General features: G+C 47.3%; 1 protein-coding gene across 1 annotated transcript in view; it reads right to left on the minus strand.

The window, feature by feature from the left end:
* The window catches only part of MGAT4B (alpha-1,3-mannosyl-glycoprotein 4-beta-N-acetylglucosaminyltransferase B), a 50,885-nt gene extending 27,118 nt beyond the window's left edge, over window positions 1-23,767 (minus strand). Inside the window, exon 1 of the mRNA XM_053991056.1 lies at window positions 23,552-23,767. Coding sequence (XP_053847031.1) covers window positions 23,552-23,648 — 97 coding nt within the window. The 5' untranslated portion in view covers window positions 23,649-23,767. The remainder of the gene's footprint in view (window positions 1-23,551) is intronic.
* Between the last annotated feature and the right edge of the window lie 2,092 nt (window positions 23,768-25,859).

Below are 25,859 nucleotides of genomic sequence, written 5' to 3' on the forward strand. Positions count from 1 at the left end.
AAAGGAGAACAGTTTAAATGTCTGTGAAACCACATCCCTGGAGGTTTTGCTTTCTTGCAATGTCAGGTTTACCTAAAAGCTTAAAGACAGTGCACCGAGCCTTATAGCCTACTGATCACCACCTCCAAAAATAGGTGTGATTCCGGGAGCCTGGACCACAGGACCATGGTATTTATGCTTAATTTCACAACTATTCTTAAAAAGTGCTGCTGAGTCCTGGCAGAAGACACTTCACGCTCCCTGTGAGCAAAGGCACGCTGTTCACATCTCACATTCCCTTTGAACATGTCTATTTAAATGGATTTGGCTCTTCAGTACTTCACACACCGTTACCTTTATTGGTAGAAGCCACGTATAAGATAACCTAAATGCTACGGGCTACTGTGGATCAGTTTTCCAGACCTTCCACCCCGAGGGAAACTTTGTTAGAGAAATTTGATGTTTAGGTGCTGCAAGAGAATGCAAGATGGGCTGCCAGAAGCTGTGCCCAGCAAACAGCGCTAAGAGCCCACAGGGAGAGTTTTCCATGATTAAACAGCTGCATCTCACACAGCCCAGAAAGCACCAGTGCAGCTGCACATCCTCCCAGCAGCACGTCAAGGATGACATTGGATCAGGCTGTCAGCTCAAGGAGGTGTGAGGGAAAGACAAGAGAGGGCACAGAGGGCTGGAGAGGCCACGGCTGCCCAGCAAGGGCATAGGAGGGAGACGGCTTTTGCACAAGAATCACCCCGAGCGCAGCTGAGCAAAGCCACAGTTGGCACTGAAGGAGTTAAACTGCAGAAATCATAGCAAGCTGCACCAGTGGGTGTGAGGGACTGCGGGGGCTGACCTGGCTCACTGCAACCTGCCTGTCCCAGAGGTGCCAGGAGGTCAAAACTCAGGGGAAATCTCACCACGGGGGAGTGAGGCTCAGCAGGCGTGACTCACCCATGGAACCTGCCCTGGTGGTACCTGCAGCACCACTATGGAGAGCAACATCTGAGCCCTTGTTCCCTCTCTGCAAAGAGGTTTATTGGACTTCAGTGTCCAGGGAGGTAATTTCTGCACTGAGGTGCTTTAGGTACCCCTGATGCACTCGAAACGGTCTCTCAGGGGCCATGGAGGCTGCTCAGCACCTCCTGGAAAGCCTTGCTGATATATCCATCAAGCAAATCACCCTGGGTGAGTCCCCAGTTAATAACCTATCCTCACACCCAGCTTCCCAAAGCTTCCTGCACACGGATCAGCTTTGTTACGCAGGATCACTGCTGTGCATAGCTGAGAAAAATCTAATCCAATTTCTTTCTTCTTTAGGAATAAAACATCAAGCGTGGGCAGTCAGTCAGATACAGCAGCAGTGTGGAAGTAGTGGCAGCACAGCTGTGTTATCATTGCCCGCAAACCCATGGATGAGAGCTCAGTGGAGATGGGGGAGCTCCAGTGCTGGCATGGGCTGGGAGGAGTGGTTCAAGACACATAGCCTCTTTTGGGGAACTCATTATTTAGTTTTATGACCATGGAAAACCCCAAAATGTGTAAACTATAACATCATGACTTTGCATGTAGGTATTAATGACTACAAAGACACTCCTACAAGGTTCCCATGGCCATGTCCAAAGCCTGGTGAGAGCAGGGGCATTCTGACAGCCTTATAAATGCATACACTGGAAGAAATATCATATTAGCCCTACATTGCTGCAGACTGGAGCAGCCCCAGCAGAGCCACCCAGTGCTCTGCACCACCTCCCTGGCTTGGAGGGTTTTGCCAAGGTACACATCCTTGTACACCACCCAGAAGTGGCTAAACCACTTTAAAAGCCATCTGTGGGGAATGCTGCCTCAGCGCTGCCTCAGCACTGCTGTGCCCCAGCAATGTCCCCTCTTGGGACCAAAACACACCCTCTGCCAAACCACCTCCAGTACCTCTGCAGCTCTGGCACTGCTCATTGGCAGCCTGGCCAGTGCACACACTGCAGCCAATTCCCTGGGCATGTTTTACTGAGGACAAGCCCAGGAACTCTGTGTGTGTGTGTTTGATATCAGATTTCAGGGAGGTGATGTTTCTAAAACCCTTCCCCAGCACAGATTTGGAAGGTATTGGACAAGCAGCCATCCAAGCACCCAGAAACAGGCAGGACGTTGAGTGCTAAGCCAGCCCTGCACACCTGACAAATAAATTCTTTAAGGTTAGACAGCAGACTATAAAATGAAGCTATAAGCACATATCACTGCACATGAAGGAAAATGGATTCTGCTGCTAATGCCCATAACTTCCCTACTGACAGTAATGGATGCCAACAAAAGAAGAGACATCCAAGAATGCCAAAACATGCGCTGGTTTTTTTTTTTTTTTCCTAAGCTTGTGTTGGGCATGCTACTTGAAATACAGAATGGCTGAATTCTATTTTCTCCCCAACCCTCAAGCCAATGTAAAATGCCCATGTTTTAATACTGTCATTAAGCATTAGGGCAAGTTACCAGGTTTATAATGAATTCTCAGAAAAAATAATTGTGTCTTCAGAGCTGTGTTCCAGTTGTACACCAAGCTGTATTTCAGATTAAATAAAAAGAACCTCCTATGATGGGTAGCAAATAAGAAGTCAGACTAAATAACGCTGGAGGTCCTTCCCACCTTTGAAATAAAAAAAAAAACCACATGTGTTATTTATGATCAGTGTACTACAGCGACTGGCTGATCCTCTGGAGCTGAAAAGGAAAAGCTGGATGATCTTCCAAAGGAGAAGGGAGAGGAAGGAAAAAAGCCAGTTAAGTTTCCCAGCCAGGGAAACAATTTATGGATAGGAGCATTTTCTTCAACTTCTTCAGCAAGGAGACCGTGCACACTCATCTTGCTGTTCAAAGGACATCTTGTGCGTATGAGCAAATTTGTCCAAACCGTTCTGGCTGCGGCCGCGGCAGCATGTTTAGTACACTATTTCCAGATGTGCCTCCATCCCCGTCAGTCCAGCTGCTGCCTCAAGCCAAGAGAGTTATATAAGCTGCAAAGCTTAATTGGATTATTTAGCCCAAATCTTTGGCCAAGAGGCAGCAGGGCTGGAGAGCCGGACAGGCAGCCTGGAGAGGAGCTGCACCCCCCTTGGCTTGGGGGGGAAAGGGAGGAGCAGAACCCAGCAAATAAAGAGTTCATAAAGCAAGACTGGCCTCCCTGTCTCCCTCCAATTTCTCACACCTCCTTGTCCCTTTTACAGAGGGGGTAGTAGCTGGTATTTTATTAGAGCCATGCTTTCCTACTATAACAACAATTAAAGAGGAATGCAAGAAGCGTTTAGAAGACATGAGCATTTCCTCTCTGCACTAACAAGCATTTCCTGACTGTGCAGCTCCACAACGTGGAATAACACATTTAGCAACCTTGTTTTCCCACAATAATATTTTTTCCCCAAACTTTGGCTGTTGTGGTGGTTTATTTTCCATTTAAGGGCATAATCCTGCTTGTGGGATAACCCATCCCAGCAGATCTTTGCAGATGTAATTATTAGGGCAAAGTCCTAAAAAAGAAAGTGTTGTGACTATTCTTGGGAAGAAATCAGGAAAGAGAAGAGAGGGAAGCTGAAGAGTTTCCAAATGCTGTAGCTACCAAAGTGTGCCAGAATGATTTTACTCCTTTTATTTTTAATAGAACTGGATAGTTAAGTCAGAAGTTAACACCAGGATATAAACGGACACTAAACTCTGAGCAGGTTGCCTGCTCCATTGCTTAAACAAAAAGTACATGCATGCTTGACAGCCACTCAAACCATTGTCATGAGGCCCTGGATGGACTTTGTATGGCTTTACTACAAATAATAATAAAAAAAAGCAGCCTGGCATCCTTCTCTGCCACTGCTGACAACATTCCCACCACTCTCCACCAGGCAAAGTGCCACAGATGAATTCAACAGATTAAAACAACCAGAACAGTACAACAGGCAGGGATGTGCTCAGTCCTGCTGGAAACAGCTCCACAAACACTGCAAATCACACACAGAGGGAGGATGCCTCTCACTGCTCCAGCTCTGGTCCCCAAAGCATCATGCACACAAGAACCCCAAAATCCAGAGCATCACTGCTGGAATCCACACTGCAATTCCTGATGAATATTCCCATGAATGAGGAGCTGCAATTAACAGAGTCACAGTAAACAGCAGCAGTGACCAAAAAGCCCTTTAGAAGGGCTCTCTGCTACAATACCATGATTACTAGTTATGGAAATATTTCAAAGAAGGCAGACAAAGAGATTTCCACAGGGCACAGCGAGCCATCCAATTTGTGCTGTGCTTGGACTTCGTAAATCAAAATCCAAGCGACATTTACAGCACTCTAGCTGTTCCTTAAACTTTATTTTTCTTTACTGCGTGCATTTTGTGCCCTCAGTGAGCTGCAGTTAAAGCTCTGCGTGACTGATGGGAAGGAGAAAGTTGACTCAGGCTGACCGGGCAAAGCAGGCTCACCCCCCTTCCCCATTATCTGCATTAAGAGCTTCAACAAATTTGTGTAATACCCAGCATTAGAGAAATGGATTTCCAACCAGAAGAGCAGTTGGCAGGATTAAACAAGTAGAAAAGCACATGCACATAAAAAATCAGGAGGTCTGCACACGAGCTAATGGAGCAAACAGAAAATCACTGGGCATGCTCCCTGGGCTGGAGAATCACTTCCTTTACGACAGACAGTAGCGTCTCATTACAGGAGAAACAAATACAATAAAGATGAATATTCCATCTTCCCCTGGCTACATTTTAAGTGTTAAGCCAATACAAATTCTCGGGTTGTATTTCACAAAAATAGCTACTCAAAAAAAACCCTGCTGGCAGCGTAGCAGAGCAAATTTCATTTGAAAGATAAATCCTACATTTTTCGTAGGCAGATGTGAAAATATATCAGACTTTATCATAACAGCCCCTCCCAGAAGCTGAAAAAGCCACAGAGTAAATTTGCAACAAAAAATTTGCTTCCTTTCCCTCCTTGGCCTATATTACTTAACTCAACACAGACAAAATTACGAGCAAATCCAGTTAACTTCATCTGGTAACAGAGGCCACACACTCTCCCAGCACCACGGCGCTCTGCAAAGTCAGTATGGAACCAACCCGGCACTTGGGATCGTCAGTGAAACACTTGGACGGTGGAAGTGCAGGGCTGCTCTAATTGCTGTCATCACAAAATGACCATTCAGCTCCACTCCTCCAGCGAGGCAAGACCGTACCAACCCTGGCGAACAAACGCGGCCTTGTCGGGCTGGCTGGGCACGAAGGCGCCTGACACCGGCCAGCGGCTGCCAGGAGAAGGCTGCTGGCAAGTTCAGGAACGCTGCCAAATGCTGAGCTGGAGCAGGACACTCTAGCATCCTGGCTATTTCTGGCTGATAGAAGGGCAATATCAAGCTACCGCCACAGTTTAGTGAAAACTCCTACAAAGCTGACATGTGAAATGATCTTAAAGCTGCTCTTCAGTGCAGGGTTGTAACTCTGAATCAACACCACCTTCCCTCTCGCTGCAAGAATATTCCACTGAAGGGTGATTATCCATCTCTTACCAGGATGGGGCAGGGAGCAAAGGAAGAAGCATCTTTAATCAATTAAATCCCAGCTTGGTCTGAGCAAACCAATCCCCGCAAAGAACATCCCACGGCTGCTCCCACAAAGCAAATGAAGTTCCCTACAGAAGGTGTTGAAAATGGAAAGCAGAGAGGCACTACCCAGGAGTGTGCTGGATGCTTAATCATTACAACCTGTGGTTCCATACAGGTCTGCATCTGCAGTGCTCACCTACTCCCATGGGAGGGGATGGAAGCTGGAATTACCCAGGCAGTGGTAGCACCAGGAGTCTGAGCGTGACTTCCAGTCTTGTGCCTCTTGCAATCTCAAGAAGACCCTTCTGGATTCAAAATATTTTTAATTATGACTAAATAGTTCATTATGACTAGTAATTTTAGCTTTAATTAAACTATGAAACAGACAATCACTTTTAAGCCAATAACTAGGAAAAAATAAACCAAAACCCATATCTTTAAAAGAAATCTCGTCTGCTTGGCAAAGCTTTCCTGCTGCCTAAACCAGGATCAGTGATGACCTGAAGTGCAACAGAGCTGTGCAAGGGGGGCAGCTCCTTAGATTTGTAGTTTTGGCCAAACTCTGACTACAGACTGGAAATCCTGCTGGCCTAAAATCCCCTGGATTCAAGCACTGGAAGCAAAGCTGCGCCAAGAAGCAGCTGTTTCTATGGACTAGCTTGGAAGATGAGCTTAAGCTTTTGAGATTGCTTATTTTTCTTAAGGTCAGTTTACATATATTTATTCCTTCTATAATCTCCCCCTGCCTTGCATCTCAACTTTGAATTATTCATCATCAGGTATCACATTCATTTGCATACTTTATGAGGTGCCAACCAAATGATTAGTCATTCCATATTAGACTTTCCTAAACCATCTGTGCCAGGCCCTGCAGCAGCTTGGTTTTGGTTTTCTTTAATACTTGGGGGGGAAATAAAAGTTCAAGGGAAAAATACCGGATTAACTTTAAAACACAGAGTAAAATAGTCCATGTTTGTGGATAGCAAAGCTTTATTACTCTGCTAGAGCTGTGCTCCTCCAGGAAGGTGCAGATGATCATCTTCATTGTAATTTAACCAGTGATACAAATTGCAAGCAGCATTATTTCAAAGGCCTCTGTTTATTGATTAGAAAAAAAAGTCCTTCTACTCTTCCTGCTCCCTCCTTGAGTGGTGCTGATTGCACACAATAGAGAGCTATCACTTAAAGAGCCAATTAAGTCAACTTCTGAAAGGTAATTGAATAGCTGGAATTCTTAGTGCACTATTGTACTGCATTATCTTGATTGCAATGAAGGAAAAACAAAGCAGCCAGAGCAACAAAAATTAGAAAATGAGGCTCTGGCCATAGGTAGGAATACTGAAATGGCTAGGCCCATTAATGGTGCCCACCTTTCCACCCCCGCCCCGAATATTTTCTTTCTGTGATTACTTCTAACTCTTGCTAGAAGTGGGAGAAAGCACAAAAAACTTGGTCTTGTTTATTTTCTGTCTTGGCAGGACTTTACAGGGGATGGGCTGAGCTGCTGACCAGGCACAGAGAATGTTGCTGGCTACAGCCACCCCAACACACCCCACCCCCGGGGGGACCCAACATCTGTACATCTGGGCATCCTGTACTCAACCAAAAGCTTTGATTAAACAACTTCCTGTGGCTTGGGCTATGAAGAAAACACTTTCTGTACAGATTTACCCACACCTGACAGAAATACCAAGAGATCTCTTTTCTGCCCTCCTGTCTGCCTTCAAAATACCCAGAGGACTTTAGATAACCTCTGGGGTTTCCATACCATGGCCTAACTGGGCTGAAGTGAGACTAAGATTTTGAAAGCTGTTGGGAAGAAGGACATTGTTTTAGTCCCTTAGAAAAAACAAGCTTAACCCCCCCCCCCCCCCGCCCCCAGTTATTGTAAGCCTACCAGCACTCGGAATTTATATCAAATAACTCATTTAAATGCAGTAAAAAATGCATCATAATCTGAGAGAAGAATCCTCAGAACTTGAAGGCACTGTCTGTATATGGTCAAAATTCACCACTAATTTTTCAGCAATTACTCAAAGCACTCACAGCACTTGGGTTATAAAGCATTTGCACAGACACATGAAATAAAAGCTTTTTCCAAAGTAGGAAAAGAGGCGCCACAAAACATAAAATTCTCCTTCATTCTCCTGCTCTGACAGCAGCCTGTGGTGTGACCTTCCACCCCTGTCCCCTGGCCCTGGGTTTCCACGGCAGCACAATCAATCCACCCAAGCTCTGAGCACGCTAATGGCCAACTGCTGCTCTCCTCGAGCAGCTTTGGCACCAGCTGCCTCCCCACACATGTATTTTGTCTTGCATTGGAGCCTTGCTGAATAACATAGGGCTGAGCAGGGTGAGATGCTGCAGAGAGGATGCTCTCTCTGTCCTCCTGGCACACCTCGAGGTTCCTGCCCTGAGTCCCACAGACTTCCCAGCCCAGAACAAGGGTAGATCTCATGGAAAAACCCAATAAATGCCATTCCTCCAGTAGCAAGAGAAATGCAAACCCATCCTTCTGTAGACATGGCTTTTGTGTTTGAGGGGCTGCAGGAAGGATGCTCAGAGGGAGGTTCCAAAGGGATTTGTGCACCTGGCAGGTTGGGAACCTCTCCTGTGCCCTGACTGCCCACCTGTGAAACAGGCTGAGTGACACCCAGCCAGCCTTGTAGAGGGCTTTGCTTTTCATCAATGCACTCCCCTGTCTAGGAGTCAGATGACTCCTACTCTCACCTACTCCACCCTCACCCTACTGCTGTGGGGCCTCAGGAGCCCTCACTCTGAACAGAGGCATCCATTCATCCACCAGGAATCTGGCAGTGCCATGTAGGCAACCTCTCAGTCACACACAGTACCAACGCTGGGCACTGTGCACCACAAGTATGAATTTAGTACACCCGCCCAAACTTCTGCCTCGTTCATTTTTGTCAGTCTCTCCTCAGTTTGCAATTATCTCTGCAATTCCCACTGAAAGACAGGACACAATTTAAGGGACTTGAGCAATTTTTTCAAACTTGAATGGTCTCTACCCAAAGGAAGCCAGAAGGAAGTCCAAGCACTCAAACACACCCCAAGAGCCTCAGTCCTCAGACATGCTGTGAAGTGGGAGCTTTAGGTTTTCTTCATCAGCAGACTTGAAAGCCCATCAAATACAGTAGGGCACCAGCCTCTCCCTGGCCATTCTCTACTTGAGACTTGTTCCATCTTTTCAAAATTCCTTTCAGTTACACAATCAAAAAATTCCTTAAGGACTATATCTAGAACAGCTCTCAAAATTGTACTTTCCCTGAGAGTTCACATCTACTTATTGGATGGAGGAGCCAAGAGGACAGAACAGATATTTCATGGAGCAGCCATTGCACATAAATATTGCCCCTGACACACATGTGCTGTGAATACAATTGCATTGTCACATCAGTTACCCTCCAGAAGCTATGTTTGTAGAAGTCAAATAAATAAATGCAAGCTTGAAATAAAAAAATTATTTAAATTTCTAGCAAGCCACTTCACCTTATAACCATACTTTCCTGTGACACGTTGCACTGGTTGCTATTCTAATAACTCATTCATGTACCTGCATAGGTACAAAGGATGTGTACAAATCACATCTTGCAAAACAACTGTTGGCAAAGAGAGGGATTTGAGTATTCATTACTCACTGCTCAACAGTTACATACATTTTAATTCTGACCTCAAAACATAATTTGGACCATGGCAGATGTTTCCTACAGCACAGGCTGCCTTTGGATGAGATTTAATTCAGTTTGAACATGGCAGCAATGAAGAAAGGGATTTAAACATTTTCTGCTCGTTCTCCAAGCTTAATGCTGCAGAGTAAAAATGAGGGAGGACTAAATTGAATTGCCTCTCTCAGCCTGAGCTCTGGGTCCAGACCAGTCAGGTGAGGCTGCACCTCCCTGTCACCTCTGTGACATCAGCCTATGTCAAAAAGAAATTAAATTATTTTAATGAGGTTCTGCTGAATGCACACTGGTGGAACCCAGAGAAGAATAACCTCTAGTTTTAAGCTGCTTAATTTTCATCAGAAGGGGACAAATTCCTCTGCAAACTCTTCCTCCTCTCCCCTTGTTACCCTGAGCAGCTCCCTCCTGCTATTCAACATCAATAAGTAGATCATTACTTCACCAGCAGCACTTAAAATCTTCTGTAAGGTAAGATCCAATTGCAGTTTTACATCCACATAGTTGCCCGCACTGAAGAGCCCTGAAATGCTCTTAACGAGTTGTGTGCACAGGGATCGGCTCTTCACACATCAGCGGAACAGGCTTGGGAAGCGACAGCTGCTTCCACAGTGCACAGGCAGTGGAGCAGTTTAAGGGGAAAAGAAATGGTATAAATAATTGAAATCACAGCAAGAAATGTAGGCAGAGCAGAGGGAAGGAGGGCAACTCCAAAGAAGCTGGCAGCAGGAGAAGAGATAAGGACTTCTCCTGGAAGCCAAACTAAACACCAGTGCATGTATAAAATCCACACCTTGTCGGTGTGCTACGCCACACACCAGCAGACTAAAGAATTTCTTGACCTTTTCTGCACTGGCTGGCAATGATCTCAATTCTACCCACCTACAAGCTTTCTTGTCAACATCTTCCCTTTCCTCCTCTCCATGAAATCCTGAAGTCTGATGCAAATGAACCCCATATACATCCCAGCACTGCAGTGACCTTGGTAACCAAACAATGCTGATGAGTCAATGAGGATGTCAAATTCTGCCACTGACAATCACCTCACCCACAGGGACCCACTCCTCCTGGTCCAGCCTTTCATGGTGAAGCTCTGAGAGGGTTCCCAGAGCACCCAGGACATTCAGAGCACACTAGAGAGGATTCTGGTCTCAGCTGGGGCCTCTGAGCACCATCAGGTCACTGTCAGGGGTACCTGCAGAAATTGCCACCTTTGGTTTACAGGCTTGCAGAACAACTAACCATTTTTCTGGACAACAGAAAAATGCTGAAAGTTTCAATTCCAGGAGGAAAACACCTCCTTTGATGACCACAGCTGCTACAAAGGGTTAAAGGCTGTAATTTTGCCTGACCTTTTATTACAGCAATATTCCTTGACCTGCATTTTAGAAATTATGAACAGACAGCACGACCCAGGCTAAGCAACCTGTCACTGTCTTGACAGATTTCCAAAGAGACATGAAATATCTGCCTTTCTGTGTGTGTGTGTCGTGCAAGTCACTTGAGAGCTGTGCAGACACCCAGAAAAAAACACAGTTTCTCTCTGGGTAGCGCTCACCAAGCAGGAGATGGCAGGAGATCATTTATAATGCTCTGTGGAGGTAACACTTGGCATAACAGCCCCAGGAAAAGCTCCATCACAACACTGGGTTGAAAAAAGGACACTTCAATTAGCAACTCAGCTAACCAGACATCTTTAACAGAGCAAGTAATGAGATTTCTTAATAAGTGGTTCATCTGAAGGGTGTGCAGTGATACCAAGACCCAGGTGAAAATGCTCATCAAGATCTCTGTGCAAGTCACGAGTGTGTAGGATGGATATCTTATTTTAAACAGCAATCAATTGATTTTAAGGAATCAGCTGTTGGACCTTGCCAGAGTCCTCTTGCGGAATGTCAGTATTTTTAGGCAAAAGCCTGTACCAGGCATCACTGTTCAGTCCTGCTCCTAGAGCCACAGGACACACAACTGTGATCAGCAGGTGAAGAAACCTCAATACTGACTCTTCTGTGTGTGCATTTAAATTTAAGAGCTGCTGTTCAAGAAGCATGTCACCAAAACCAAAAATGACCACATTTTTAAAACGTGACTCGTTTCCTAAAGAATCTTCCAGAGGCTGCAAGGATCCCAGGTATCCTTTTCTCTACACACAGCCCTGCTTGCCAAGTGCCTTACTGGGGTGTGCCCAGCTGCACATCAAACTTGTGCAGCCTACCTGTCCCAAATCCAGGCCTGGTATGGAAGGGCTGTGCTTCACGTGCCTCTAAGGATATCCTCCAGCTGGGACAGGCAAGTGACAGCTCACGGTGGTGTGAACATCAAGAGCAATGTGTGGTGTTCACAGCAAAGAGACACACCAACCCCCTGGATTTCAGGATAGAACTGGCCCTTGTAAACTCTCTCTGCTACATGAGGGAGATTGGAAACCCAAGTCCACCTTGGACAGGACAGAATTTCTTCTTTGACTTCTCACTAAGAACAAGGAAGCCCTTCTGTATTTCTAAAGACAAATGAGCCTTAACAAGGCTGCCATGCCAACAAGTAAATATGGGAACCTTGTGGTTTCAGAGGGTCTGCTACTGAGAAGCTGCATTTGGGCACTCTCCAAATGAATGATGGGACTCTTTCCCTGACAAAAGAGCCATGAACAGCATCTCTCCTCTGGAGTGCAAAGGAATGGTGCCAACTGCCAATCCTCCTCTTCCAGCTGGAAGACAGCTCGTGGGCAGCCGTCTTCAGCTGAGAGTCTGCAGATTGCTCCCATTGTGGGACACAGCCTGGCTCACCAAAAGATGCTGCAGCCAGCTCAGACATGCCTCAGTTCACTTGGGGAACACTTGATGTGAGGCTGCAGAGAAATGGCTCTCTGACAGCTGGAAAATGCACTGGCCTGAGCTGCTGGGAGATAATGAAGAATCAGCCACTTCCTAGAGGTGCTTTTCTGTCACCCACATTATTAGAGATGCGTTTGTGGCACCCTTTCCTCTGACCATGGGGTCTCAGAGTACAGTTTCTGTAACGCAAAGCTTTGAACACAGTTAACTGAGCCAACCCCATCTAAATGTCACGGTCTCAGTCACTACAAAACTGTTCTTTTCTCTTTCTGCCATCCTCCATTCCATCCATGGGGTGTCCATTAGATTCAAACACAAAGAGCCTACCACAAGAGCCTCATTAGCTGACTGTACAACTGGATTTGTTTTGTAGCACAGTGCCGTCCCCCACACTGCAAGGCAGAGATCTTGACGGGGGGGAGGAAAAATGGATCAATTAAAAAAATATCTTGCACACCTAAATGTTACATGCAGCTCTTCTGTCTGACTTAAAACAACAGCACTGACATCTGTAAAACAGGGAAAAAAAAAACCCTAGGAAGTCTCTCAAAACAGTAGACCAAATGAAAGGAGAAAAAGATGAAGGAGGTTTCAAATCTGCCCTGGAGAGAATGTGTGTCACAGCTTTAACCTGCTGCGGGGAGGGGGAAAAAAGGAAACAGGGTAGCAGAGACCAGAAATCAGATTAATTATGACCAACCAGGTAGATAAAAGATAGATGATGACCAAGAGAGGATGGCTGTGTTGGAATCAACCAGCTTCTGAAAATGTCTAGTCAGCTTTAGCATTTGATACACATGAAATCAGTGTCCACACAAGAGTATTCTCCTGAAAGGATGGGATTTAATGCAGTCAAGATAATTATCTAGATCCTTCTTTATCCCATTAGTGGTTTTCATTCGCATCCTGGAACACCATAAGCGGATTGCTCAAGAATTATTTGCCATCCGCTGTTTCAAACCCAATTGGAATTATCTTTATACTTCGGTATGAAGAAAAGAGATTACATCCCTGACAGGGCTTGCTGGAATGCCCTCTTTTCTGAGGCTCCCCTTATCATTCTTGTTCTATAAGGTGACAAAAAGAATCAGAAAATAATTGTCATGGACATGATTTTGCCCTCTCTTCCTCTTCCTTCCCCACATATGTGTTTGGGAGGAGGAGGAGACATTCTTCCTGTTGCATCCCCTGCAGGAGATGGATCACTGCACCTGCAGAGAGATGAAGCTCAGCGAGACTTAATCATCAAATTACCCAGGACAGGATCCAAAAACGCTCCCAGCTTCCTTTTGCACCATGATCCACTAATAAAAGAACAAGGATGAAACTGTTAAAACCAATTAAACATATCACTTGATGCATGAGCAGGAAGTGGGATTCAGTGCACTAGAGATCCCAGGGGCGTATGCCAAACGTCGCCTCTCGTGCTCTCTAGCAATCTGTGTCACTGTGCAAGCTCTGCTGGAGATCAGGCCAACGTCACTCAAACAGTCAACACAACCCCTTGCTTCAAGGCCTAAAATAACAAGAAGACAAAATTCCCCTCCCAGCCACTCTAACTGCCTGCCAGGCTTTTTATTAATGGAAGAATTACATCTCCATCCAGGTATGGCAAGGACACAGCCCCTCTCCTCGTGGGCAGCCATGACTTTGACCAGCAGCAAGGAAAGATGCCTGGATACCACAAAAACCATCCCTTCTCCTTAAGGAACGTGAAGGGGGTAGGTATTCAGACCTGACATGAACAGGAACGCATGTATTTTTTAAAGAATCGTGCTTTATGGCTTTGTAATGAGATCTGTAGGAGAGGTATCTCTATAAACAAGTTATTAAAAGGAGGAGGAGGGACACAATAATAGCAGGTGCCAGTTACTCAGCTCCCAGCAGAGACTTTTCAATTTCTCACCTTCCCCCAAAGCAAGATGTGCCTCTGTATGGCACCACTTTCACTTGCAAGTGTGAGACCCTTTGGAGTGTGGCTTCTCTCCCCCCCAGCAGAGCTCCACTGCCACCAGAGTGGGGCCGCCCCTCGCCCCACCAGCCCTGCACCAGAGCTGGGACCAACACACCATGAAATTCGTTTGGAAACTGACTACAATCAGATTTTTGTCTTCAGAATCCGGCCACTCCTCCCATCAAGAGGAACAGCGAATTCATGAGCTGACTGCAACTGCCAGGTTTGCATTTCTGCAAGTATCTGCTTAGTTTTGGGAACAAAACACCAGTAATGATTTTGTTATTTTAAGATGGTGGCATCGTTTCAGACAGTAAATGTCCACCCTGGAGCTGTCAGAGGGACCCCATCCTTTAAAGCAAACACACCAAGGTAATGATTAATATTACAAAAGTAATTTGAGCCTCTAAAATAATTGTTTTCAAGATCAGCAAATAATTACCAAGGCCTTCAGCAATCAATACCCAAGATAAATAGAAGATTCAATTGCAAAAGAAACAGAAGAAAGTACTTAATATTTGCCAAACACATGCCAAATATACTTTTTCATGGTAACCAAATACTTACAGTAAATAGATATTTTAGCTCACTGGAGAGACACTTTCAGAAACTAATAAATTAATCCAATAAAACAGACAGACAGGGTGGAACCAGACATTAACGAAACACAAACTGATCTATAAAGAGCCAACCCACAATCCATGTCCTAATTATGCTCATCCACCACTCTGACTACTTACCTCCCCCACCCAGGTCATCTCTTTAGCTCGTGGAAAATACATGTTTCATGTGGATTCACTGGCATGACAAAGTGGAGGATTTCAGCCATCAAATGACAAAGCTTGTGCTCAGCCAGAATTTGCATTTCCAGTTTTTTTCCTAAATACTTCTCGCTCCTCAAAGTTAGCAAAATAATCTCCTTTTAGACACAGCTTTCGCTTTTCCTTCAATTTAGTTGAAGCTCTGTATTTGAAGTGCAGGATGAGCTCCTGCTGCCCATCAGCACCAGCCACCCCACATGTGAAAACATCCTGTGGAAACATCCCCACGGCATATCCTCACTCTGGGGTCAGGATGGTTTGTCCTGGGGGCTGTGCCTGGCCTCACCACCACTCCAGGGACCCAGAGAGACTTAGAAAAACCCCTGAAACTCGGTACAAGGACCAGCACCATCTTCTTCCCAGGCAGTCTAAACCAGCTTCTACCCAAAATCATTGCTTGCTGTTAACGAAGCCACGCTATTAGGTAAGCATCTGGTAAAGTTCTTCAAAAAGGGGGTAACTTGAACTGGTCAAGATTAAGAGAGGGAAGACACGGGAAGATCTCCATCCTGGTCATTTTCTACAATATCAAAGGAAGAAGAAAGGGAGGAAACTGAGGGAAATAGAAGACAAAGAGAAAAGATATCAAAGCCAGCTCCAGAGAGCGCAATGAGAGATGGCACGAAAAAGGAATAGTTAAAACATGAAAGGCGAGATCAAATAAAAGTAAAAGATCACAGTCTGGGCACAGAGCAGAGTGGGGGGAGACCACCCCAACACTTCTGCCAGCATTAACTGAATAATTCATCTGACAGGTACTTGTCTGTGGTTGAGTCTGAGAGCACTCAACCACCACCAGATCCATCCATTCACCCATCAAAGGATGCAGACAAACACTGCTGTTGTTTTTCACGTGGGGACACACCTTGGGGACACTGCACAGCAGCTCTGCTCCCCTGTCTGTCTTTTGAGGAGGAATAAAAATATTTCGTTCTCCCTCAGAAGTCTCCAGCTTCTATATGAAGTTCTTGGTACAGGCAGGGCTGGCCTCACTACCACACTTTCATGTTTTCACTATACAAAATATATAGAGATCTTCAAGGAGTTAATTTCTCAGGACTGGAAGCGTTTCTGTGATTATTTACAAGAGTTTCTGAAGGCTACACAGCCTTTTGGTACCACAGGCCTCCTCCCTAAGCCATGACATTCCTCAGAACACTGACAATACACAGAGGACTTACTGCCACATAAATACAAGCAGTAAGTGACAAAAAAGGGTCTCCAGGCTGAACCTTCCAGAAAGCTCTTGGCATCACAGCAAGAGAAGAAAAACCTAAGTGCTCTAAGGCAGACTTGAAAATGTGATCAGAATGGTCTAAAAACTCATTGATGAACAGGTGTGAGCCAGGCAGCAGCACTGACTTAAGCCAATACCTTGCTCTTCCCACAGTTCAGCATCCATCCCACTACCAACAACTCCTAAACCACCAGAGTGATGATTATAGCAAATGGACACTGCAAAGCAACAAAACTCATCATGAACATAAAAGACAGGTGGAGATGAATTTTTGCCCAGAAGCTTCTTTAAAGCCTAATGATTTACATTTTAACGCTGCTGCTGTCCACTTTAATATAAGCAGAAATTAAAATATCTTGCATCAAAGACATTTTCGTGTGCATGTCTAGTCACTTCAAAATACAGATTAACCTTTAGGTAAGCATTTATCCTGTATGTAACACAGGAGGGATGGAATATTTAAATACTGGCAAGGCAGGGGCAGGCAGAAGAGAAGACAGAGTTACAGAGCTGTCTCTGTGCATCAGAGATGCATCCATGCTAATGCACTGATCCTGGAGACTCAAATGTGACTTGACACCCGGACAAAAACAGAAGGAGAATTGGCCTGTGACACAATTAATGCAGAAAGAGATTCTTTAATACAGGAATCTGCCACTCCCAGACTTTCCTGCTTTGCAAGGGAAGCCTGACATAAGCTTGAAAATAAACCTAAGAAGGGCAGTGCTGAATAAAAAGCCCCCTATGCTGCAATTCAAATGGAAAAGGCAGAATTTTTTTTTCCCTCCATCAAAGACAACAATCCTCTGCCTGTATCAGGAAGCTGCTAAGCAGATACTTGATCAGCCCTCCCTGAAAAGCCTCTCCTCCTAACAATGCTAACCTGCCTACCTCCCCTGAAGCTCTTTGACTATTTTAATACTTTCCCCAATCCTTTAATTTGCTCAGTGAATTCTGCCACCCAATCTCCCAACCTCTTGATCTCTGTCTCATGAAAAAGAAAACTTGATCATTAGAATTGGCACAATAATGATATGGAAAATCTTCACCTAGAACATTAAGCGTCATCTCCAAGTATTTTTAGGCAGGTGGCTCAGCCTCAAAGGCTTCCTTCAAAGTCCTGATGGCTGTGGATGCCTGTGGTGAGCCAGGCACCACAGTAGGGATGTTTGTTTGTGTTTCTTTATACCACAAACAGAAAAATTGGTCCTTCGGTGACTGGTTTGGATTTTGTGAACAGGGAGAACCATGGATAATCCAAGCCTACCTGCAGTAGCCTTGCTAAAGCAATTTCTCCAGCACTTAGTTTCTTCAAGGCTTTCTGGAGATGACTGGCAGCTTCACTTAAACTAGCCAGCTACAGATGTGTTTTACATTTAACACTAAGTGAATAATCAATGAACATTCAGGATATAAGTACAAATCAATGATTTGTTTTAGATGAATCAAAGGGAATCACAAATGAGTTTTGTTCTGCCACAGAAGTAAACCAAGAGAAGTACTTGATGTAACTGGGGGGGTGTGTGTTAACCTCCTCTGACTCCTCCTCTCCTATGTGCTGACACAGACTTTGCTGTAACAGAAGCATGGCAGTGTCCTCCAAACCCCTGTGACAAGAGATGTCCCTGTCCCCAGAGAGCAGATGGGAACTGAAGCATGAAACCAGGCAGTTGATTCCAAGACTGGAAGGGACACAGCACAGCAAGGACAGGAATCCAAGTCTATGCTGAAGAACACAGGTTAGGAGAGAGCCCTTGTAACTTCAACTCCATCACACAACCACAGCGCTTAGTGTGGGAGCAGCAATGGGACACAGCAACTGCACACACAATACAGGTCAAGAGGCCCATTTAAAGGCCTTTAAAAAACTGCAAATAACTCAAAACAGATACACAGGTGACTCCAGACATTGAACAACTTATTTTAATAAATGCACTTCAACAGATTACACAGTGCCCCTCGCTCTTGGAATGAATTTGTTCAAGTCACAGGAGAGGTAATTTAGCAAATGCTGCTGCATTCCAGCCACCAATTTCACACAACGTCTGCTGAGCACCACCCAGGCCACGTAAAGTCTCTCAGAAATGCTCCTGCACATCTTTTTATTCACCATGCATTTTAATGACAGATTTCCAAACTTCATGGTTCCCTAGCCAGATCCTTGCCTGCACCTCCTCAGCCCTCAAAAGCACTTGCTGGGTCTCCTGCTGGCATCTCTCCTACTGGGAAACGTTTGCAAGGGTTGCCGTGAAGCAATCCCAGCTCAAACCAGGGCTTTCACTCGTATCCATTTCACTGCAGGCAGTGCCCAAGACCTTAAAGAAACTACAAAAACCTGAAGTCAAGCTGGTGCAGGCAACAGAAATGAAAAAGCAGCGGGAACCCCACATGCCGCAGGACACGGCTCGTATTTAACAATATCAAGCTTTGACTCTGCTGCTTCCAGAGCGGATTAGTGTTCACGGCTTTTATGCACTATAGAAGAAGACTTTGTAAACACACTCAGAGGAACATCCCTCCGGGACAAAGTTTGCTTCCTACAAAGGACACCCCCAGCGAGCAGAGCATCCCGCCGTGCGCGGCACTGCGTGAGCAATATTTCCTTCCAGAGCCCTCCCTGCTGCTCCAGAGCAGCATCCACGCTGCAGCCAGTGCCCCACAGCCACCAAACCCAGCATCCTGCTCCTCACCACACTCACAAACCAAGGGAGAAACCCTGTGCTCAGACCTGCACCAAGACACCCAGCCAGGATGCATGTGGTGAGTCCTTCAAGGAGCTCTGCCCGCCTGTTCTGAAGCGCTTCCACAACATCCACAGGAAAAACAGTTCCCACAAGGTGAGCATCCAAAATATCACAGGGTCACAACTGATCTTAGGGGTGTGAATCCACCACGCAAACAGCAACCCCACTTTGCAGGCAAACCTTCAGGTACAGAGTTGACTGCAGCTGGGGTTTTACAATGGATGCCAGGAGCCGGCTGGCAGTGAGTCACTAGAAATCATTAAAAGCTGACAGAGAAAAAACTTGCCAGGGGAAGCCTGCACAGGCAACATGGGTACAGAGCCTGGTCTGAGCTACACAGCCATACTGAGGAGGGATCATGGCAACCTCTACACCTAGCATTTCCAATGGGAGTCTTCTAAAAGGTTCAACACAAGATTTAAAATTTTCTGTCCAATTAAAAATCAAATCCCAACACTTAAACCCTAAATATCCTGCAGCATTTATAGCTCTGGCATAGGCTGCAAAAGGCAAAGAGAAGGGCTGCATAAACAGCACACGGCTGGTCAGTCAGTCAAGATAAGAACAAACATTATGGATGAGAACGGAACAGTTTTCACCACTGGAAATGAAAAAAAGCACAACAATTTAATTGGTAGGTTAAATTGCTTGCCTTCATCCCATCTGTGTGTCCTGAGTCCCCTGGAGTCCCCACATTGGGCACATAACACCCGAACCTGCCTGCACCTTCCCGAAGCCTGATCCTCCACAGTTAAGCCCTACACGTCCAACAACTGACATCAGGTTACAAAAGAGCCTTCTGCATGGCAGTTCATGGTTTTGGGAAGTGAAACCATATTTAAATGTAAAATCAGCAAAGAGAGAATATCAGACTTTGGCCAAGACACCCACCACCATGAAGCGCAGCACGTGGCCCACCTCCGAACAGCCCGTGATGCTGGACACCGGCTGCCTGGGTGAGTGGCTGTGCTATTTGAGGCTGCCCTTCTCTTCCCACTCCAGCAGACTATTTCAAACCCTGTTTATAATTGGAAAGAGGCAGCATCTGTTTTTGCAGACCATGAGGTCAAAACTTTACTAATAACCACAGCACAGCAGAACACCATTAGCAGGTAAACAAGCCCTGAGCTGGTCTGGGAAAAGCAGCTCTAGACATGGTTTGTTCTGGTTTTTTTTCTTTCAATGAATTGTTTTGTCCTCCCAACACAGAGTGGGAAGACAAGCAGACTCTGCAATGCCTTACATTTTAATATCATATTATTCCCCACTAGAGGCAATGCAGACACTTTGCCAGACTTCCCCAGAACTCAACAACATCAGCAACTCAGGAGCACTGGGAATTGTCCCCAGTTACTCACAGGGGATGACTGATGTTACAGGACTGGCAAACACAAAGCCTATCTTTGAAAAATACAGGTATGGGAATAAGGAGGCAGGAATTTATAGAATAATCAGCTTAGCTTCACTTGAAATGCTTAGAAGACAAGGAGAACTTCAGCAAGAGATAACCTCTGTTCATCAAGAACAAATCACATCAAATCTGTCATACTTCTTTCTGTGACAGGGTGTCAGGACTAGCAGGAAGGGGAGAAGAAACAAAGATTTCAGAGATCTCTGACAGTGTCAGATGGGACATCCCCACAACGTAGCCAGGGATGCAGGGACTGGCCTGAGCTGCCTGAAGGTAGGACCACCACTGCTGGGAAGACCACTTGTGAATGGGGCACTGCTCTTTGAGCACAGACTGGAGGGGCTCTACTGAAGCATTTTCCAGTGGAACCCATCCCAGATCCAACACCAATTGGTGTTTTCATCCACAAATTGGCTGATTGCAGAGAAAACAGGCTAACTGCCCTGGAAGGCTACACCAAGCTGAGAGGGACTGCAAGCATGCAGGAGGGCAAAATCAGAATTCAAAACAATCCTGAAAATTTAGAAGATGCAGTCTGGAGGGGAAAAAAAAAAAGGACACAGTTCAACAAGGACAAGCGTGAGGTAATGCAATTTGGTAAGAATAATTAACCAGGCAAACACAAGATAAGGAATGAAAAAGAGGACAACATCTGGAGAGGAATAGTTGAAGGGTTGATGGGATAAAAAAAATAAACATGAGTCACCTATGGCAAAAGTGAAAAGCACACACAGTGGGATGTATAAACAGGATCATTGTTTGTAAAAGGTATGAAGTAACACTTAGTCTTCTGAGCAAAAATACAGCAGCAACTTCAGCCCTTTATCCCAGGTTAAGCATGACTCCTCACCAAGGATGATGGTCCAGAAGAAAGCAACAAGAGCAACTACAGACCAAGAATATATGACCTAAAAAAGAGTGATCAAAGGAACCAGCGTGGTTTAATCTGCATTAGTAAGGGAAATGGGAGCAACTTCCAAATATCTACTGGTCTGCTGCAAAGAATGTCAGAAGGAACTTTTCTGCCTGTTCCCAACAGATGGAAAAAAAGAAGAGTAATTCTGAAAGCGAAGAAAAAGAAATTTCTGTACCGATCATAAGAAAAGCCTAATATGAGGGCTGCTAAATGTCAAACAGATTGTCTGGGGAGCTTAGGAGTCCCTGTCATGGAAGGTTTTTAAGAACGAACACGACAAACATCTGTCAGGAAGGGGTTGGTTATCAGCGATCCTGTGGAGGGCAGGAGATGGACTGAATGACCTCTCAAGGTCTTCTCCAGCTCCGTACTGAAAAACTGCCTGATACATAAATGACCACAATAGCTGGAAACCCGCTGTGCTGACACAGCCGTGCTGGCCGTGACCCGCTGTGGCCGTCGCCGAGTGCAGCGGACAATCCGCCGCTGCCAGAGGAAAACGCGCATCCCGGAGAGGGTCCTGCCGAGAAGGACAGGGACAGTGGTACCCAGGGTTGTTGTTCTGGCACTTGCATGAGCCACGGGGAAAAGCTGCTTGTTAAAAAATAAAAGTGTGTCAATGGAAAACACAGCCCAGACAGCACAGACTGCCTAGTGGGGTTGGCCACCCTGCTTCTGGAAGCAGGAGGGGCTGCTCGGGGCCCACACCGCACTGCACGCTGCTTTTGCTTTATTTATGAGAGGAAGCTGCAAGCAAAGCCACTACTCAGTGGTAAACACAGAGCAGTTCTCAGAGCGTTCCTCTGCCCCTGCACAGCTACTGTGGTCTAGCACTTCTGACTGAAAGCAACACACAACAGCAACACCTGGGCTGCAAATTGCAAACATTTGGCCAGTTAAAAATATCACCAGCAGAAGCAAAGCAATCCACTGATACAGAGGCAGCACCCCTGCATTGCAAATGCCCACCACACAAACCTCTGCAGGAGGCAGCTCTGGTGGGATTTAAACCACCTTAGCAGCACAACAGGAGAGCCTTCAGTGATGAATGAGGCAGAGGATTCCAAGCAGCCACCTGTCAGACACCTGCAGCTGCCAGGACAAAATGGCACATCCCAGGCACTCCCGGCCTGCTCCCAGCGAAGGAGCTGGGTGCATTCATGTCATCCTGCCCATCAGAGCCAAAAAACCTCCCCCAGGAGCTGCCCCAGCCCTGATGCCAGCCTTGCACTATGTGCAAGCTGCACCTTGTGATGGTGCATGGTGTGCCACAGGATTACAAATCCATCAAATCACAGCTTACGCTCGGCAAAAGCTGCTTCTCACCTGTAGCAGGGAGAGATGCTTATATAGCAAGTGGGAGGAGAGAGTCAAGGCCTGGTTGGTCAGACCACACACCTTTAATGACCTCTAAAAGTGCAGGAACTGGAAGAGCTGAGCGATTACCACAGGTGTAGGAGGTTACACATTCATACACACTACAGAGACACAATTCAGAAATGACTGTCAGAATTGTCCTCCAGGTCAGAATAAGTCCAGTGCACTGCTTGAGTGAGAGACAGGGTGGAGAAAAGCAATTATTGTGTTGTCAGGAAAAACCAGCAGCAAGCATCTCTGTAACACCTGCACAGGATTCCTCTGCAGCCTCGGTGGGAAAGGGCCCTGCACCTCTGCTCTGCAGCTGCCTACTCAGTGCAAAGCCAGCACCAATATTTGTGTGCTGAAGGCACAGCTGTCACACCTGTCCCACATCCACTGAAGTTACTGCACTCAGCATCGAGCCACAAGCAACACATGCAAGAGAAGGCAGAAATGCTCAGATCTCCCCTCACCAGTTTGCCCAAAGAACCCCCAGCATCTGGAAGCTCCCCCCAGTTGCTGGCACTACCACACTTTCACGCAGATTTAACCCACCTGGCTCTCATCGCCCATGAAGGTTCTGGCCATAAACGCGGGGGTGCAAAGAAGCACATCACCAAAGCCAAGCCAAGCGCACCCCGACCTGGGCAACAGCCCGCCCACCACCCCAGAGCCCTTCGACCCTCCGTGGGCACCCTTGGCCACAGCGTGCCTGGGGAACGAGCAGAGACCCCCGGCCGGGATACCTCCTGCCCAGCCGGGCACGGGCAGTCGCTCCAGGGGTTCCACAGGTCACGGTCCCGTGGGGAGCAGGGGCGCACAGAATCCCGCCGAGTCCGCACCCGTGGGGCTCCAGCAGGACCCTGCCCTTAGGATCCCGCAGGTCCCGCAGGATGCTCACCGGGTCTGGATCCCAACGCACCCCCGGGGTCCAGCCGGGCCCGACTCGCGGAGTCCCCGCATCCCCTCCCCGGCGGCGGGGCGGCGGCCGGGCCCCCGCGGAGGCGACCGAGCCCCTCTTACCTTTGTGCCCGCCGAAGGCGCCGTACCAGGAGAGCGAGAGCAGCGCGCACAGGCAGCCGAGCAGCAGCGTGAGCGCCGTGCCGCTGCGGAGCCTCATCGCCTCCTCGCCGGCGGGGGCGGCCGCATGTCCCGGGCGCGGCGCGGCCTCGGCGGCCCCGGCGGAGCGGAGCGAAGCGGGGAGCGCGGTGCCGAGAGCGGGAGCGGAGCGGGGCGCACCGCCCGCAGCGCCCGCACGCAGCGCCCGCGCCGGGCCCGCCGGGCGGGCGGGGCGGGGCCGGGCGGGGCCGAGGGCGGGGCCGAAGGGCGGGGCGGCAGCGAGTGAGGGGCGCCCCCGTGCGGGGGAAGGCGGGACTGCAGAGGGGCGGGGTGCATGAGTGTAAGTGTGTGAGTGAGTGTGAGAGTGAGTGTGAGTGAGTGTGTGTGAGTGTGTGAGAGTGTGTGAGAGTGTGTGTTAGTGTGAGTGAGTGTGTGTGAGTGTGAGAGTGAGTGTGAGTGAGTGAGTGAGTGTGAGAGTGAGTGTGAGTGAGTGAGTGTGTGAGTGTGTGAGAGTGTGTGTGAGTGTGAGTGAGTGTGTGTGAGTGTGAGAGTGAGTGTGTGAGTGTGTGAGTGTGTGTGAGTGTGAGAGTGAGTGTGAGTGAGTGTGAGTGAGTGAGTGTGTGAGAGTGTGTGTGTGAGTGTGAGTGTGAGTCTGAGAGTGAGTGTGTGAGACTGAGTGTGAGTGTGAGTGTGTGTGTGAGTGAGTGTGTGTGTGAGTGTAAGTGCATGTGTCTGTGTGTATCTGCATGTCTCTGCACGTCTATGTATGTGTGTGCACATATCTGCGTCTGTGAGCGTGTGACTGTGTGGGAGTGTGAGATTGTGTCTGAGATTGAGTGTGTGTCTGTGTGTGTGTATGCGTGCGTGTGCACCTATGTGCGTGTGTGCAAGAGTGCAAGTTCATGGGTTACGTACACAAATGTACATACCTGTATCCTTGGCTTACTCCAATCGATGCACGCCTGCCTCCTCATGCCCATCCATATGTCCCTACAAAGCTACAGATGTATCTGTGGGTGCCTGCGTGGGTCTGTACACGTGTGTGTGCACGTGGCTGTGTCCATATGTGTTGCTCTGTGTCCATATGTCTGTGTGTGTGTGTGTGAACGTGCACCCAGGTCCATCTGCCTGCAGGCTGTGGGGGCGTGCACGTACCTGTGGCTGTGCCAGGGTGATGCACATCCCTGCACGTGGACCCCCGGGAATGGCCCAGTCCCTGCGGTGTCACGGGTGGGTGCCCCTGGATGGAGGTGTGTGCTCAGCCCCTGGGCACGGGGATGTCCCCATGTGCACAGCTGGGGGTGCAGGATGAGGAGTCATGCAGTGCATCCTCACTGCCATGCCCACAGAAGTGTTTCATCTTGGTGAAGGAAACAGCATCCAATGTTTATTGAAAGAAAAACAATGCCAGAAGAATATCACAAACAGAAGCTGCTGCCTGGAAGGACGTTAAACCTCTTCCAGAGGACTTGGCATTCAGGGGTTATGACCTCAAGCTGCTTGCCTGGGTGAAGGACAGAAGAAATCAGATTACAAAATTATTTTGCTTTTGTTTTCTTCTGTTAATGGGTCCAGCTTATTTCATTATAGACTACTGTGAGGTCAGGCTCCACAGACATTTATTTGCCTTCATCATCTGAACTTGTTTCTGTGGGTGGGCATGAGGTCAGGCAGCTCAGGTGCCCTGCACATGGGTACCTAACTCCTGAACCAGCGAAAGCTGTCATCTCCCGTTCCCCAGAGCTCTTTTAGCAAGTAAATATTTCTCAGACATGTAAATATTGTAGGTCTGCCTTCCAGTGATCAAAGTCTGCTGCCTGAAATGTTCGGATCAATTAGGGTGCAATGAACAGCGAGGCGTGTGCCCGTGCCAGAGGCGGGGGTGGCGGTGCAGGGGCTCAGCAGTGCTCGGATGCGGCCCCGGAGCCATCCCAGGTGGCAGGCAGGGAGGAGCTGGGGGCCAGCTGCCCTCCGCGGACACATCTCCTTCCAGCAACGCTCCAGCAGACATGGGAATTCTCCTGAAAAGGAAAATCTGCCAAATGGGTCCTCAGGCATGCCGTTTCCTTCTGGAGAGGTGACAGTGAAGGGAGCCCAGCACTCGGGAAGGTGCAGGGGCTGCCTCCAGATGCTCTGGGTGCCTCGTTTATGAGAAAAAGCACCGGCCACCCATTTCTGCAGTTTTGCGTAACTGCATCCTTACAATATTCTTCAGTTCATTAAATAAAGCACGTTTTTCAGATCTTGAAATGGCCTCTGCCGGTGGTTAGAA

Source organism: Vidua macroura, chromosome 15 (assembly GCF_024509145.1).
Source record: "Vidua macroura isolate BioBank_ID:100142 chromosome 15, ASM2450914v1, whole genome shotgun sequence".
Taxonomy (NCBI): Eukaryota; Metazoa; Chordata; class Aves; order Passeriformes; family Viduidae; genus Vidua; species Vidua macroura.